An 18,778-nucleotide genomic window follows, 5' to 3' on the forward strand; every position below is an offset into this window, starting at 1 on the left:
GCTACCACTGAACGAAGGTGTATCCAAGGGCCCACATACATCAGAATAAACCACTTCAAGTGGTTGTCGTGATCGGTGTTGAGCAACAGTTTTAAAATTCTTCCTTGGTTGTTTACCTACTAAACATCCCTCACACGGTTTCGTGGGAGAACGTAATGATGGCATACCACACACCATCTGACTGTTGCTTAACTTGTTCAGACTTTTGAAATTAAGGTGGCCAAACCTATAATGCCACAACCAACTCTCCTCCTCAACATTAGTGGCAGCCAAACATTGAATTGCTGTAGCATTGAGGTGCACTTTAAACGTTCTATTTCGGGACAATGGTGCCTTGATCACCAGTCTCTGCTTAGAATCATAAATATCTATATGATTTTGCTGCATGTTCATCACATACCCCTTTTCCAGCAATTGTCCTAAACTAATAAGATTATTCTTCATGTTTGGGACATATAACACGTCACTCATATACGCTGTTTTCCCATCATTCCGAGTAATCACAACCTTGCCAATCCCTTCAGCAATTATAGTGCTGTTGTCTGCAAACCGAACACTATTTTTCACATGTGGATTAAGATCAATTAACCAGTCACGATTCCCAGTCATATGATTGGAGCATCCTGTATCAAGATACCAGGATGTGCAATCTTCATCATTGTCTGTGGTTGCCATTAGCAAGACTGGATCTGAATCAGACCCTTCTTCCTCTTGCACCAAATTTGCCTCTTCAGTCTTCTTCCCTTTCTTGTTATCATTATCTTGCCAACACTCAAAAGAGTAGTGACCCCATTTCTCACAATTGTAGCACTGGATTCTCCTCTTGTCTACAATCTTCTTGTTATCTCTTCCTCTTCCTCTATATTGAGTGCCTCCTCTCCTGTCACTGCTAATGTGAGAGGAACGGGAAGTAGAATCATGATTTCTGTCTCCACTTCTGCCTCCTCTCGATCTCCATCGACCTCTTCGAGTCCAACCACCACGACCTCTGGTATTTTGGCCAATTTTGGCCTGTAACGCCTGTTCGACTACTTTCTCATTATTCTTCCTGTCAACAACTCTGTGTTCGTGTGCTTCCAATGAGTTTTGTAATTCTTCAATCGACATTGCCTCTAGATCCTTGGATTCTTCGATGGCCACAATAATGTGATCAAACCTTGGGGTTAGAGTTCGGAGAACCTTCTCTATGAGTTGAATGTCCGTTACATTGTCATCGCAAACACGCATAGAATTCACAATGGTTTGGATCTTGTTGAAATATTCCGCAATTGAGTCTTGATCAGTCATAGAAAGGAGTTCAAACTGTCTTCGCAACGATTGCAAACGCACCTTCTTAGTTTTCCCTGCGTTGCCATATGCTTGTTTCAACACATCCCAAATCTGCTTTGCTGTGGTGGCCTTGGAGATTTTCTGGAAAATGTTCATGGAAACGCATTGATGTAAGAGAACTCTCGCTTTGCAGTCCAACTTCTTGTTCATTTTGTATGCGTATGTTTGATCGTCCGTTGCATTTTTAGGGAGTTCTTGAAAGCCCTCTTTTACAATCTCCTCAACTTCTTGAAAGCCAAAAATCGCTTCCATTTTCACACACCAATCTTCATATCCCTGCCCATCAAACACAGGCAAGTTCCCTGGTATGATACCTGCAGTGGTCATGGCTGCACACTCTAACAATTATGCGCCCTTCTCTTCTTTCACAACAAGGTTCGTAATAACCGTGCTCTGATACCACTATGTTGGAACTGTCTAACACTACAGGTCACGCACACACACAATATTATAGTTATTGCAACTATAAAAGAAACAAACAACTCTTTGATTAATTTCAACATGAGACACATATTTCCATGTCAAATAGCTTCGAGGAACGAACCATATATCTTCATTCTTTCTCTCTGAACTTCAAAAGCAACCCTATTTGGAGTTTTCATCTTCATTTGGTTTTCTCTGTCACCTTTTTTTTCTTTCTTTCTCTGATTATTCATTTTCCATGAACAGAGGAGGTGTTGGTGATGCTGTTGACAGAAGATAGAGAGCACAGATGATGAAATGCATGAAAGGAAATTGCATCTCGCTCCTTTGTGCTCTCTATTCTTCTGTCATCACCCTTATACCTTCCCTCCTACGTTATTATTTCATTGTTATCTTTTCTGTGCTTTGATTACTTTTTAACTGTCATTATTTCCTTATTTACATCTACTGTGACATATAACAGAAGATACGAGGATTGAGGTTGTGGTTTTTTGTTTTTCATGATTCCTTTTTTTCTTATTATTTGAACACACTTCTTCTAGCTTGTTCTTGTTGCTGTGTTGGTGATGCTGTTATATATGCATTATTACTTGCTTTCAGGGAGACTTATCAAATACAGATATCACAGTGGCAATGGCAAGTAAGAAGCTGAGGAGATAGACTACAGCATCTGTTATTTCTTTTTTTTTTTTGGTTCAATCCATAATTATAATTTTATTTTAATTTTACTCTAAATGAAAATCATCACTGATGTAAATTTTACTGTTGTTAGTAAAAAAGTTATATTTATTGATTTTTTTCTAATGTATGTAAGAAAACTTTGAAGGTAATCACAATAACAGATTTATCAATTGGACTGCATAATGAATGTAAGAAACAGAAAACAAATTAAATTTTCATTAAAATAAAGTAAGTAATTTTAATATTATGGAAGTTATTTCATATCATTTCTACAAATTTTTATTTTCAAATGTAAGAAATTTATAAATAAATGTTATATATATATATATATATATATATCTTTTAAAATGCTTACGAAGTAATATAGCAGCATTATCTATTAATACTTTATGAAATATTTTTAAGGGTATTCTAAAATTTTAATATTGAACACCGTGGTTCATTGAAAATCAGATAATGATCTAATATTTCTCTTATGCTTATCTTCTCTGTTATGTTAAAAGATTTATAATATGAGTAAGTCATTACAGATAAATGGATTGATTCAGTAAAATATATTATGTTTAGCTTAATGATTTCATTTACAATATGAGTTAATTATTAAAGATCGTTCCAATATATATGAACTAATTTATTTGAGTTTCAATATATATAAAAGTTATCATAAATTTAGAATTAAATAGTAAATGGTCGAGAAACCAAATTTAAACATGTTTAATTCGCAAATTAAGTCAATAAAACTTAGTTTAATTATTAATTGACAATTTTTTTAATCCAAATTACACGTGGATTAATTATAATATTTTTTATTGACAGCCATATTAAGAGACTAATTAGAACCATATTGTCACTCTTAACTATTGAGATATATACTTCCTCTATTTAAATTTAGCATGTTTGTCATTTACTCTTTTCAATACAATAGTTATAATTTTATTTTAATTTACTGCGAAGACATATTATAAGACTATAATGTAGATTATTTAATTGTTAGTAAAAAAGAATAGTTATTATTTTTAACATATGTAAGAAAACCTTGGATGTAATCGCACTCCTACCATATTTATTAACTGGACTGCTCAATGACATAATCCTATCATATTCTTTTTTAAGAAAAAGAAAATAAATCACCTCTTCAATAAATTGAAATAATTAAACTTTTAATAAATTAAAGTTAATTCACGTATTAGCTTATTTGTAAAAGTTATTTCATATAACTTTTCTTAATTTTTATGTTTTAACCGCAATGTAAGTTAATTTAAATTTGTGTATAAATATTTATATTTTTATATTTTCACTTTTTAAAAATTGTATAAAAAAAAATTCGACGAAGCATTCTCTACTACTATTTAAAAAAATAAATAAAGTATTCTAAACTTACAATATTAAACACTGTTGTTTTGTAGATCACTTGTGAAGGTATACAAATCTAGTAACTCCATTTTTATTCTTAAGTTTTTTAATATATACAACACAGATAAAATGTTGGCCATCATATATATATATATATATATATATATATATATATATATATATATATATATATATATATATATATAATTGTTTTGGAGATTAAAAAGTAGTAAGAACGTGCCTTTAGTTACATGCACCGATATTTTGACAAATTTTCTTTTATAAAATTTAACAAAATTTATTTTTCAACAGACACTAAATATGTTTTTTCTATTTTCAAATTATATCAAACATTTATTTCATTTGAAATGTTATCACGAATGGATTTTCAAAACTTTTTTAACAAAACTTCGTCAAAAAGTAACTTTTCCAGTGACATATATCTGCAGCATGCCATTGCCATATATAATTTATTGATGGTTTCAAAATCAATCTCATACACACAAAAATATATATGTAAAATACAAAGTAACTTTTGCCTGTTTACTTCACCGAAATAGAACCGATTGCAAAACAAAAATGTGAAAAAACCAGGTACCTTCCTTTTTTCTTTTACTATTTATTTTACTCTTCTACTATGTTTAAAACTTTCATACTAATCCACTGTGAGCTTCATTTGACTTCTCAAATATTCTCTCCCTTGCTTTTGTTGCCTGCAATAAACACGAAATACAATGATTTAGAGTCTCCTCCATTAACACACATCCATTTAATTCAGCAAGCAAAAGAAACAAGTCAAACTTTGGGAAGAAAAAACTACTGACTCAGACAATTATTTTCGGTGTTCAAAGTTTCAATAATAGACAAGACCTCAAAATTTCACTTTGCCCATTTTTTCAATTAAGTTACACTATATTTTTATGGTTAGAAATTCAAGTATTAGTCTAAGTTCTATATTCGCTAAAAATAGAAAGTAGAGCATTATATAAAAATAAAAACCTATAAACTTCTTAAAATTTTATTTATGTTTAGGTCTTTTAGTGTTTGTATCTTCCTAATAAAACCTTTTCTATAGATCTAACAAATGATATCAGAATCGATGGTTTTCGGGTTTTATCAGTGTAAAACTCCCTACCTCTTTCTGCCAATCTGTTGTGGCAGTTACACAAGCCAGGATAATGACTTGTAGAACAGACCCTGTAAGACTTCCCATCCAGAGTCCTTTGGAATTGAAGTGTAGGACAAAACCCAACAACAATGCCAAAGGAATTCCCACAAGATAATAGGCTCCAAGATTCACATAAGCCCCTATTTGCTGAAACCCTCCACCTCTTGCAACCCCTGCACAAACAAATCCATTTTTATCTTATCATAATTTTGTTTCATTGAAGATGCTGGTGATTCGGTATAAGCTAGAAGAACAAAAACCATTTCAGAAAATACAGACATACCAGAAAGGGCTCCTACTAGACTATCAGCAGTGAAGGACCCACAGAGAATGGGAACAATGTCTTCAACATAATATACAACTTCCTCGTCATTGCTATAAGCATATCCTAATACATGCCTAAAACAAAAGAACAAAGTGCTGACAATAACCCCATCCACAATTGCAAGAATCACAACGACACGAACAATGCATTGTGCTGCGTTTGGATTCCCTGCTCCTAATTCATTGGAAATGCGAGTACTATAAAGCAAAATTCAAAGATCATTACAACTGTGCAGATTCATTGATCTTGTGTATAGAAGTGAAGAAATAGATTTGGACCAAACCTTGCAGAGGCACCGACTGCATACGGAATGATGTAGTGCATCGTGGTTGTGTTAAGGCTGAAAAAAAATTGAAACATCAGAAAAACCTCTGATGAGTTATTTGAACAAGTAATGCTCTTTCATAACTAATAAAAAGGTATTACTCTCACCAGATAGAAAGAATTGAGGTCTGGAGTTGTGGATTAGGTAAAAGTCCAGCAACTAAGGTAAGTAGCTCAAATGACCACATTTCAAAACTATGAACAATGAAACAGTAAATAAGATCAAATAGAAGATTGAAAGGAAACAGTAAACTGAAAAAAAAGAAAACACTGCAATTTCATAATACATTACCAAAACATCAGTCCAGAAGGAACAGCAAATCGACAGAACTCTGGAATGCTGAGTAAAGCATTTAAAGAAAACACAACCTTGGTGTTCTGACATGCTGGTGAGTACTTCATATAAATCCCAAGCCCAATCACATTTAACCAATATGAAATTGCAATAGAATATGCTGCTCCAACATGCCCTAATCCCAATTTGAATACCAAACCCCAACAAATAGGAATATGTAAACACAGAACAGCAATTGAGCTGAAGAGCATGGGAAAGATAATGCTCTGAGTCTGGAAGTAGCGAATCTGACATTGAAGAACAGCAAAACCATAAAGTCCAGGGATGAGACATATGCAGTATTGGTGAGCTACACGGCAAATTTCAGGGTCTTGACCAAATAGTAGAAGGATTTTATCCACGAAAATCCACAGCAGAGTTATGGGAAGACAAACGAGAAGCATAGTGACAATAGCACAGCAAGTGTACTTTCCAATCTCTCCAAATTCTTCTGCACCATAGGTTTGGCCACATAAAGTTTCCAAGGCACCAGCCATTCCCAACTGCAACCCATTTAGCAATCTAGTAAGAGTCGTCAAGAATTCAGAGTAGAAATTGATGCAGAACTATACACGCAATTTTAAAGTGATTAAGGCTGAACTAGAAATTTGAATAAAAGGGACTTTCAATTCAATCGTTTATGCAGATCCTAAGTAAAGTTTTCTAAGCTAAATCAAGCATGAAACAGCTGAAGCAATGTTATATTATATTTGAGGAGAAATCTTGCATTGGTTACAGTACTAAGTAAAACATGATTCATAGTTAACTAAGACAAAGTGAACCAACTAATGTTAAAGTTATCAAAAATATCATTGAAGAAGATGAAAAAAAATGAAAGAAGAATTTACGATAACACAGAAGCCGGTAACTTCAGCAAAAGAAGTGGCAATGGCAACCCCAGAAAAGGAGACAAGAATCCCAAGATGTCCCACCATCATCAGCGACACAACTTCCAGAGCATTCTGAGACGCAGTCGCAGCCACCATTGGAGCTGCCATGGACCATACCCTTTTCAGCTCCACCAAAAATGAATCCTCTAATGCTGCAACTTCACTCTTTCTTATCAGTCTCGTTGATTCCTCCATATCCATCGTTTCTCTACAAAACAAAAACGCTCATGGAACAGATGAAACACAAATATAGTAATATCAAAAGTTCATCCTATAGAACAAGTAATAAAGTTCCCCACACAAAGCAAGACAAATCCAATACAAATTGATTACAGCTACCAAATATAGCTGCGTCTATATTTTCTGCTAATTGGGTCACGTCATTTTATAAGTACTATTTTTTTTACGTATTTCTACTTTAATTTTGTCACTACTTATATCACTGGAGTGTCAAATACATAATATATAATGGTTAAACTCTATATCTGATCCTGCTAAAAATTGTATTTGCATAATGTTTACAGACAGAAAAAAAAAAACGTATATAGATTATAATAATAAAGAGAAAACGTGTTATAAAAATACTTGATTAAATAATATATTCTGCTGAAAATGATGAGTCAATATAAATACGTGAGCTAGAAAAATTCTAATAGAATAATAGAAAAGTTTAATAACAAGGAAAATGAAGCGCAATATACCTATATTTTATCGATATAGAAGGTGACATGTGACATTAACGTAAACCATACCATAGAACAATCTATGGAGCTACTCTTTCTTTTTCTTTAGTACTATTATCATGAGCAATGCATGAAGACTGTTACTGAACTTTTGATGTATATTTTCTTCATAGAACAGAAGAATATTACTAATAAAAACCAACCAAAACACATCATAAAAGGAAACATGTACGTTTCAACAAGAGAACCACATGTCATGTTTCAGTGTTTTGCATGGATTTCGATTGGGGTTTAGGTTTGGTCTTTGATTATGTTTTTTTCTTTCTTCTTTTTCTGATTTGTCGTGTCAGAGGGTTGAGAAAAACCAAGCAGCCTACATATCTTAGAGTCTTAGCTCCATGAATAAGAAAAGTTAACAAAGTTATCTACTAAGCTCCTCATGAAGTCAAATGGTCAATGTCTGTTGCCTCTGATGTACTCACATCACTTATTTAATCACAAACATCTTTCCTTTTATAAAATATATTTTTGTTTGAACATATTTCTTTTCACAAAGAATATATATATATATATATATATATATATATATATATATATATATATAACTTAATAATTTTATTCAAATAAATAAGTATATATTTTTCATAAATAAAAAGCTTTTAAGACTAATTGCTTTAATATATTAAGGGTTGAATATGATTTTGTCTCTCAAGTTTCGGTGAAATTTGAAATTAGTTTTTTTTCGAAATTTTTGATCAATTTAGTCATTATCTTTATAAATGTATGGATTTGGTCTTTTTAATAAGATTTTCTTAAGTTTATATAATGTTTCAAGCGCATTTCATGATAATATTTGAATTGTTTTATTTAGTTTGACCAATTTTCGCTTAAAAGCTAACTCAAATATTATCATAAAACGCGCTTGAAACTTCAAATAAATTTAACAAAATTTGATTAGAAGAACTAAATCCACGCATTTCTAGAGTTGAATGACTAAATTGGTAAAAAAATTCAATGAGGGACTAATTCTAAATTTCACTTAAACTTGAGGGACAAAAAACATAATTAACCCGTATATTACTTATATTTCTCCACTTTTTCACTAAGTAGTAATTGCAATATGCATGTTTTATTAATTTTTCTTAAGATTAAATGGAACATTGTACTAAAGAAATTTAAATCTCCGATACTATTCTTTAAACAATGTATCCTAACCCAATAAGGTATTTCGACACATTTGGTTTGTAATCTAAATTAGAGTTAATCTTAAACTAAACTAGCTTACTCAAGAATTAATTTAATTTTCTCCCTTATTTGTTTTTTTATCATTAATCAAGGTTATTAGTATTTCTCGTAGAATATTGATCAATGGACAAGTTGAAAAATTACTTTGTTTATATTTATGTTTATGCTTCTAATTTAGCACTTTACACAGAGTTATAGATACTTTATTACACCCAAAAACTCGTTTAACACGTTCCATATTTCATCTTTCTCTATTTTTTCTTGTCACATTACATAAATTTTCGCTCAATTATTTCTCTGTCTCTCCGATGTTGGAACATCTCTTTGGGAAAACCATAATTAAGCACTGGTGGTGCGATTTGATCCATTTTGATAGGGTGGTGTGGCTTCAAATATTCTCTCCCTTGCCATCATTGCCTGCAAAACAAACATTTAAAATTTGTGTTTCTACAATGCAAAATAAAAAACATAATTGGATCTAGTTAAGGGAAGTATGAAATTTGTGAATTGTGAACCTGTTTTTTCCAGTTTGTAAGAGCAGTGATAAGAGAAAGGAGAAAGGATTGAAGAATGGAGCCAGTGACTATTCCAATCCAAAGCCCCTTTGCTCTGTAATGTGCAACAAAACCAAGTAGGGCACCCACAGGAATTCCAACCAGATAAAATGCTCCAAGATTCACATAGGCTCCAAGATGTTGCCACCCACTTCCTCTAGCAACACCTAATTTTTTTTTTTTAAATAGGATCATTGTATCAGGTTAGCAGAAGAAGAATACAAATTTCTAACAACATATGTGTTTTTATTCGGCGTCTAAATCGATTCTCCAACGTAGAAGCAACATTCGATGTGAATTTTTTACTTAGAAACTAAACACATATTGATTCTACGTTAAAAAATCAATTCTAACCAATTCTACATCACTTTGACACAAAATCAAACACACACTAAGTTAGTGGATCATGATCTAAAATATATCAGTACTCAATGATGCATAACTAACCTGAAAGAACTGATTGTAAACTGTCAGTAAAAATGGAGAGACAAAGAAGAGGGGTCATAACAGCCACGTAATGAACAACCACATGATCATCGCTATAGGCATAACCCAACACATATCTGCAACTGTATAGCACTGCACATACTATGAGACCTTCTGTCACTGCAATCAACATCGTTGCAGAAACAGCCATTCGAATTGCTTCTGAATTCCCTGCTCCTAGTTCATTCGAAACTCTAGTGCTGTCACACACAACACAATTAATTGTGTCACTTTTTTGTTACTATGCTTTCACTGCATGTCAACATTATGGTTTGATGAAGTGAGAAACAGACCTAACAGCAGCCCCAAAGCCATAGGGTATGGTGAAATGCAATGTGGAGATTGTCAAGCTTACAACATTATAAAAGAAATCAAGTTAGAGCAATTAATTTACTTCGTTGTTTCATCTAAACGATCATGGTTTCTTTTCTGAAATATATATCAAATTGAAAACTATACCATATAGATAGAACTGATGTCTCCAACTTTGGGTTAGGAAAAACTCCAGCCAGCAGAACAAGTATCTCGCAGGCCCACCATTTAAGACTGTAATCAAGACATCAAGATAATGAATGTGCTGGAAAAAAAAAATCAATTTTAAGAAAATGTATGGATAATTCATATAATTGAAACATGAAAACCAGTTACCAAACCATGACTGCTGAAGGGACAGCAAAGCGAAAATACTCTCCAACGCCAAGCAAAGCTTTGTTGGAGAAAGGGATGCGTGTTTTGTCACAAGCTGAGGAAAACCTCACAAAGGACAACAGCACCATCACATTCAACCAAACGCAGAAGCTGAAGGATATTGCGGCGCCAACATATCCCAACTCCAATTTAAACACCAGAATCCAACATGTTACTACGTGGAAGCACAGAACTAGAGCAGAGCTGAGAATCATGGGAAAAATCAAACTCTGGGTCTGGAAAAATCGTGTGAGGGGTTTGAGGATTGCAGAACCAAACAAAGCAGGTATGAGCCAAAGGGCATATTTACGAGCATGGAGGGCTATTACTGGGTCTTGGTGTAAGAGGATCAATATTTTGTCCATGAAAATCCACAGAATAGTGATTGGGAGAGAAACCAAAGAAAGGGATATAATGGCAGTGTAAGTGTATAGTCCAAATTTTTCATATTGTTCTGCTCCAAATGCTTGCCCACATAAAGTTTCCAATCCACCGGCCATCCCTGACTGCAATATTCAGACAAATTATCAAACAACTCGTGCGCATGATTATACTGCAGACAATTTAGTCTTCAGATTTTGATGCACTTATTTTATTCTAAGAAAATTATTAAATATCTTTTTCGTCTCCATTTTCCTAATATTTGTCGTGAATGATACTCATGTTGACTGAATATTTAAAATGATTCTATTTTTTATTTTTATCAAATGTTTAAAATGATCTTTATTTTCACCATTTATGATTTATTTAGTCCTTTTTTGTGATACCGTTCAAATCAGTAACGGATTACCTGTGGAGTACACCTAACACACTCTGATACAACATAATACCAACAATGTCACCTGTATAGTGCTCTGTTACTGATTTAAACGGTGTAACAGAAAAAGACCAAATAAAACACAAATTGTGAAAATGATGACTATTTTAATCATTTAGTAAAAATGAGGACCATTCTAAACATTTTGTCAAAATGAAGATCATCCGCAATCAACACTATGGGAACCAAAAAGGTATTTAAACCTAAGGAAATAATTTAACTTATTAAAGTAAAAAAATAAAAGGAGTAAACGTATCTAAAATTAAAATTTGAAGGGCAGTTAATTTTTTTTTTTTTGAGAAAACGTTTATTATTATTTGAATTGGAAAAAAATAATGATTATTTTATTTATTTATTTGTAGCTAACGCCAATTACTAATAAGACAAGATTTTTATTTATTCGTAACTAACGCCAATTATTAGAATGCAATCAGATAAACAATTTGATTATTTAGTTATTAAATAAATGTTTATTATAAAAACTAAAAATTGGTTTAATATAAATTATATGAACTATTATTTACTGAAAAGTTAACAGGAATAAACTAATACTGATTTATAAACACATTATACTACATTTTTACAGATAAACATTTTATAAATTCTTCAGAAAGACATTTCTTGATCATAAGATGGTAAACATATTAAAGTATTAAAAAGTGAAGTATGTTTTTATTTCCTAAAATATCTATAGTTTATTTTCATTTTAAAATAAATATTCTTTTAGTCTTTCTAATTTTGAAACACATATTTTTTTTGGTCTTTTAAAATGGTATCCAAAATATTTTTTTCTAATAAAGTGCTAAATCATTCAAATTGAAAACACTGTACTTCAAAACTAAAATTTGACAAAATAATTGGTAGAAACAAAACAAAATTTTGACAAAATAATTCGTAGAAACAAACAAATTAATAATTTTCAACTCTTTTATGTATTTTAAGAGTTCAATAATGAGTTATGAATGAGTTTGAGAGGATCGAAGAGAAAAGAAATAGATTAATTGTCGAGTTAATAATGAAAAAAAGATAAAAGGTATGGGTTACATTATCTCATTCATTGACTACAATAACTAAATGAAAAACAAGGTATTCGGACCAAAAAACAAAAATAAAAATTAATGAAACAATTTTCTTAAGATAAAATTTCATTTAAAATACCTAAATATATTATATTTTTAGACACCCATTTATTCGATCATCATTATTTTGTTCCATCTCATTAAAAACATCACTGGACTAAGTTACAATTACAACACATTTATTTTTTTTTGTCCATTATGGTGTAGATCATACAAATATACACATAATTATCAGAAGAAAAATATTTTTTGACTACAAAATTTTAACAACTTTTTCTTACAATCTTAGGTGTTATCTTCTAAGTGGTTTTCTATTTTTTTTATTCTTAATATTCAAAATTCACTTAAAAGATAACATATCAAGTTATAAGAGAAAGTTGTCAAAATTTAGTAGTTAAAATATGATTGTCCTTGTCAGATTCATCACTGTGAAAACCCTTGATGAAATAACAAAAGGTACTTACCAAAACACTGAAGCCAGAAACATTGGTGAGAGAGGTTGCAATTGCAACACTTGAAAGAGAAAGCTGGTTGAGATGACCAACCATTATGAGAGACACCACTGGCACAAGATACTGCAACACACTTGCAACCACCATTGGAGCTGCTATTCTTCTCACCTTCTTCATCTCCTCCCTCATTCCTCTCTTCCATGAACCTCCTTCTTTCTCCATTACTTCCTTTTTCATCATCAACTTTCCCACACTCTTATATATATATATATATATATATATATATATATATATATATATATATATATATCCACACTTTCAACCCTTTGCCTCCACTTTTGTCCTCTCTTTCCTATTTGAGATATTTCAAAAATTAGAAACTGGTTGTACAATAATAAACACTAATTTGATTTTTTTTAAATATTTAGAAAAAACTTAAAAATTAAAGTACTATACTTTTTATGTTTAACGGAAAACGTCAAAAAAATTCAATAAAAATTTTTGAATCCACTTTCCCTCTCAGTCAATCATATTTCTACAAACTAATAAACAACACAAACCATGCCTATAAAATAAGTATGCGTGCCCCATAATGCAGATAATTTGAACGCTATAATTGATGTATATCAAGATATTCTGAAACAAATCAGCATATAAAATTAGTAAACAGAATCCGTGCCCATAAATGCAGATATTTTTAACAACACCTACAACGTGCATAAATGAGTTTTAATCGTAAACATTTAATATTTTTAATATTCAAAATTTAGAACATTTGAACACTATAATTGATGTATATTAAGTTGGCTAAAGATAATATATATATATATATATATATATATATATATATATATATATATATATATATATATATATATATATATATTAAAAACTTATTTTTTAATTACTAAATTTTAACAACTTTCTCTTATAATCTTAAGTGTCATCTTTTAAATAATTTTATATATATTTTTTTTCATTTTCAGTATTTCAAAACCATTTAAAAAATTACACATCATATTATAAAAAAAAGTTGTCAAAATTTAATAGTCAAAATATCATATATTATATATATATATATATATATATGAACATGTATATGTGAACAACCCTTTATGTTTACGATGTACACGAATTAATAGCAACTGATAGGACCTTCAGCTACCTCGGTAGCCATTTTCATCTCATATATATATATATATATATATATATATATATATATATATATATATATATATATAATTTATATTATTCTTTTGTGGGACCAATTTTAGCCATTTTCTAAATTCCAACAAAATTCGGATTAAATTAAATAAATTAAAATTATAAATTATTATTATTATTATTTATATAAGTTGTGGTTAAATTATTTGTAATAAATGAGCATAAAATACCTTTTGGTAAACAAAAAACGTGTCAGATTAAGAAATAGTTTTCTGAATATTCTCATGCATTATTTTAATTGATAACATAGAGATTCAATGTTACAAAATCTTAATAATAAATTAATTACCTGGTTTTTTTTCTTTATTTTTAGGATTCTTTGTCTAATTGCTCATCCCAAACCTCACTTTCGGATTATTATTTCACAGATCACTAAACACTCAAAAATCGTTTGGGTTGACCTCTCATTAACACTAATTTTCTGTTTTCACGTAAAGCCAAACTCCACCGATTGCAATTAATCGCATAATAATCATATTACAAAACCAAATTATTTTATAACTTTTATACAACTAACAAGTATATATTTTTCATAAATATAAAGCTTTAATATATTAATTATACTTTTCCTCCATTCTTTCACTAAGCAGTAACTATCACATGTATTTTTTATTCAACCTTTTTAATATTAAATGGAATAACGAATTTGAACCATAGTAATTTAAATTCTCTGAAACTAGATTATTCCTTAAACAATCTAGTTTGATTTGTAATCTAAATTAGAGTTAATCTTAAACTAAACAAGATTACTCAAATCTAATTTCATTTATTTATTTTGAAATCATTAATCAAGGCAATTATGATTTCTCGTATAATTTTGATCAATCAAAAAGTAGAAAAATGATTATATTCTCCTAAGATTACTAAGTATCAAGGATTTGGCCATAATCACTTGGTCATGACTTTCACAAATTCGATAGGGGCCAAACTGTCAACAAAAAATATATAAAAAGATGTGCTGCAGAAGGAGAAAGAGGAAGTGCGAAAAGTAGATGTGATCTCATGAGTATGGGTCTACAAGGCCCAAAAGGATATCAAGTTCTAGGCCCATTATTCCTTTCAAACCCGGTTTCAAACTTTCGGACCTATGCCATTGGTTTCGCCGTTTCGCCACTTGCCAACGCGTTTCTCTCGTCTCTTCCCATTCTCGCCGTCGCTGCCAAGTACGTGTAAGCTCTGTCCCTCTGTAGCAGCTTCGTCATTCACTCATCTATGAACTATTGCTTGCGTTTGTTATCGGTGAAGTGTGTTTACAGTGTGAACGAGCTGATTGGTTTAGTAGTTTTGTTTACAGAATAAAAAAAAATGATAAAGAGGAGGTTCTTCAAGCTCGACCACGGTGATAAAGATGTCTCGGATCCGTCGTCTTCTTCTTCGGACTCCGAGCTTGAAGCCGAAGCAGAAGCTACTGAAGAAGAGTCTTCAGAGGATGATGCTACAGTAGAAGCAAAACCGAACGGTGATGAAGCCGTTTCAACTTCTTCTGGTTGGTTTATTGATACTTTGTTAACTAATTTTTGTTTCCACCAGTAAAATGTGTTTAGTAGTATTAACACCAACGAGATACGTAGAATTGCTGCTGGTGTTACTTTTTGATTACGGAATCGTAGAGTTCGCTGATAGAGCGACATGTATTAGTTTTTATTATAACAGTGTTTGTCTTTTGTTAATGTCAGTCGCTGTTCTTGACACATTATTTGTGTTTGTTGTTGGCATATTCAGGGTATGCAAGTGAGGATAGTTCTGCGAATGATGTTGATGTCGACTCAACAGGTAGGTTTGGTTGAATACACATTCTAACACAGAATTGTGTTCTATCAGTGGAAATAAGTCATGCTAATGTACTCTTTCAACTTATTTATGTTTCGATACTATGAACGGAATAATGGTAACAACTATTTGTTAGGATGTTAGGAGAAGATGAAGTTAATTAAGGTAGTTAAATATTAATGAGGTATTTAGTTAGAGGTGTTAGTTGGATGTAAACAAGGGAGGAAGGATTAGATAGATTCAGATTTATTGACATTGTAAATTGACTCTTTGTGGAAGGGGAAATCCAGGGAGGAAATGTTTTCCTCTTATTCAATAAAATTCTTTCTCATTTCTTTTATTGGCTCCTGACATCTTATCTTAGGCTTTGACCTTGTATTTGTTTTCCTTTTCACAATATCAAATTCAATGAACAACTTTTAAGGGATATGTACTCAAGAAAAAACCTTTATGCAGAAGATCTAGTTTGCCACTAGGGTTTGATTTGTGCTGTCTACTTGAGATTTAAGTTGAGATTTTGTACTGTTCAAAATTCTTTTGTTATTTTACTTTTGTATGTCAAGTAAATGTCTATTTATGGGATAATAGCATTCATTGTATTGGTTATTTCTGTAACTTCCATTGCTCTGTTCCTTGGGAAAGAATCCTTTCATGATTGTTTTAACATTGGCGTAAAACATCAGGTGTGCTATTCAGTGAAGATGATGGTGGAGCTATAAATGAAAGAGACATGCTTTTTAACAAGGAGTTCCTGAGTAAACCTGACACTGAAAAGTCTAATGTGATTGCTGAAAAGGAAACCGTACAGGCAGATATGCCAGATTACGTTTTAAAACACAAATCAGTATTTAAGTGCAAGATATGTCCCCGAATTACCTGTTTATCTGAAGGCACTTTGAGGGATCATCTGCAATCAAAGGTAACATTGTTTTTTCTTTTGTTGGCTTATTATGCTTAAGAAACAGCTTATACTTACTATTCATAGTACTTTATTTTTGAGAAAAGATTCATAAACTTCTATCTATTTATTCTTTGTCATTTGCTGTATATATTAAATTATTGTATACATTTGACTGGAAATTGGTTATGGGAGCTCTGCTTTGATCTGGGAAAGGAAACAACAATTAATTACATACTCTAGGATAGAGCCGGCACACTTTGGGATCCTACATTGCTACATTTTTTTATACAATCCTTGTAAAAGAGAGCTCGTTCACCATTGAGTGTATATCCGATAAAAAGGATGTTGAACTATATTGACGGTAACAAGTTTAGATTAATATTATAATACAATGAGGATAAATGTTAGTTGGGAAGGGAAATTATCACGGGACTCCTTTAAGTGAGTGACAGACAGTATATAACCGGGTCAAAAAGGTGGGGAATTTTCATCAAAGGATGTGATGAATGCAAGTGTAATTTATTAGAGTATTTATTTTTTATCGGTTGAAATATTTGTTTTTCTACACCGGAGAAAAAGAGATGACATTCTAATGAAGCACTGGAAAGACAAAATAATCTAATCTCCTTCCCTTCTATTTCTTAGCCACGATACCATAATAAGTTCAATCAAGGAGAGATGGATTACTTTTTTCCCCGAAAACCGGCAATTTTTTGCTCTGGTCTAATATATACCAAAAACAAACTTTATACATGTGGTAATGTCACCTGTTGGTGGAGGACTTGCTTTTAGTTTGTGTTTGCTCAGATTAATAGTTCATTCCAAACTAAACCACCTAGGTGGAGAAATTTCCCATGATGCCACTACTCATTAAATATTTATGGATGCACAGCAGTATCCGGTTAACTGTAATGATAATCATTACCTAAGTCACAGGTTTAATACCCTATGAGATAGGATTAGCCATGAGCCAGACAGAGGGTAAAACTAGCATTTCATTCAACTCTCGACAATATGATCAACTTCGAGAGGACATGTAGCAACTTTTTCTTGTCATTTTGTAAGGCTTCTTATTGATGAAATGATGATTTTGTAATTACTGCAGAGACATGCTCGATCTGTAAAACTACTCAGTGAGGGTAGACTGAAGGTTATGCTCAACAGTGATGGTGAGATTGAGAATCAAGAGATAGCAGATGTACCATCTATAGATTCCGAGGTTGGTTCTTCAACAGCTCAATCGCAGTTTACTGCAACTCAGCTAAATAAAAAACTACTTGTTATTGAATTGAACATGCTTGGCAAACTTAATCATTGATGATATTTTTAGGATAACGCTGAGAAGAATCACGAAGCGCAGAAGCAGCAGAAAAAGAGATTCAGAAAGAAGGTAAAGAACACCAGTGACAGTTTAATTTGAAAATTTGAAACTGTAAGGTTTATGGAAATGTTTTTGAATGGCAGAAAAGTGGCATAGCAAAGACAAAGAAATTCCTTTCAACGGAAGGACCAGTCAAGAGAAGGCAAAAGAAACGACAAGTCTAATCTGTAGTAGTCAGCATTTTGTAGAGTAAATTTTGCCACCACTGACAACTGCCTGCGAGTGCAAAGTCTGCGTAATCCGATATATGTACTCTACCGAGGGTGCTTCTTGAGCCCCCTACCCGTTTTGTTTAATATTTTCCTTTTTTCTTTTAATTTTTGCTTTGTTGCCCTTCCTACAGTGTCTGAAAGTATTTAATTTTTTGCCGTCTGTTTCCTACAGAGTCTGAAAATATTTAATTTTTTTGCTTTTCCCGTAGCATACCAATATTTTCGAAATTTCTTTGTAAAGACTTGCCAGTAAAGATTATTCAGATTATATAAGGTTAAATTTGGCTGTGTTTATTTTCTTTCAGAAAAGATTTAATTGTGTGTACATTAAAGACTAACTGTGATGCCATGCCTCTGAAGAATCAAAGGGTAAAAATTTAATCTTTAGCTCCAGCGTCGAGGCTATATGCTTAGATCACTTTAACTTTTGGATTGTCCCGGTAGGAACAAATTTATAAAG

At 31.7% G+C, this 18,778-nt stretch overlaps 3 protein-coding genes across 4 annotated transcripts; 1 reads left to right on the plus strand and 2 right to left on the minus strand.

Annotated features, from left to right (window-relative positions):
- Nucleotides 1-4,242: 4,242 nt before the first annotated feature.
- On the minus strand, nt 4,243-7,179 carry LOC114185604 (protein DETOXIFICATION 9-like). Its single transcript, XM_028073437.1, has 8 exons — nt 7,127-7,179; nt 6,786-7,035; nt 5,896-6,440; nt 5,712-5,798; nt 5,563-5,619; nt 5,238-5,476; nt 4,922-5,127; nt 4,243-4,499 (listed from the first exon to the last, which is right to left on the minus strand). The coding sequence occupies exons 2-8, from the start codon at nt 7,026-7,028 to the stop codon at nt 4,437-4,439; spliced, it is 1,440 nt and encodes a 479-aa protein (XP_027929238.1). The 5' UTR covers nt 7,029-7,035; nt 7,127-7,179; the 3' UTR covers nt 4,243-4,436.
- Nucleotides 7,180-8,936: 1,757 nt separating this feature from the next.
- On the minus strand, nt 8,937-13,065 carry LOC114185930 (protein DETOXIFICATION 14-like). The gene is made up of 7 exons (XM_028073898.1): nt 12,843-13,065; nt 10,444-10,988; nt 10,255-10,341; nt 10,089-10,145; nt 9,757-9,995; nt 9,271-9,476; nt 8,937-9,172 (listed from the first exon to the last, which is right to left on the minus strand). Exons 1-7 carry the CDS (start codon nt 13,050-13,052, stop codon nt 9,095-9,097), a joined length of 1,422 nt encoding a protein of 473 aa, XP_027929699.1. The 5' UTR covers nt 13,053-13,065; the 3' UTR covers nt 8,937-9,094.
- Nucleotides 13,066-15,132: 2,067 nt separating this feature from the next.
- LOC114183756 lies at nt 15,133-18,612 on the plus strand. Of its 2 annotated transcripts, none has more exons than XM_028070884.1 (7): nt 15,133-15,217; nt 15,349-15,540; nt 15,777-15,827; nt 16,508-16,743; nt 17,831-17,944; nt 18,056-18,115; nt 18,190-18,612. In XM_028070884.1, exons 2-7 carry the CDS (start codon nt 15,360-15,362, stop codon nt 18,268-18,270), a joined length of 723 nt encoding a protein of 240 aa, XP_027926685.1. In that variant the 5' UTR covers nt 15,133-15,217; nt 15,349-15,359; the 3' UTR covers nt 18,271-18,612. The 2 variants fall into 2 exon arrangements, with proteins under 2 accessions (XP_027926685.1, XP_027926686.1); XM_028070885.1 differs by having other exon boundaries at nt 15,136-15,223.
- Nucleotides 18,613-18,778: the final 166 nt, after the last annotated feature.

Source organism: Vigna unguiculata, chromosome 5 (genome assembly GCF_004118075.2).
Source record: "Vigna unguiculata cultivar IT97K-499-35 chromosome 5, ASM411807v1, whole genome shotgun sequence".
Taxonomy (NCBI): domain Eukaryota; kingdom Viridiplantae; phylum Streptophyta; class Magnoliopsida; order Fabales; family Fabaceae; genus Vigna; species Vigna unguiculata.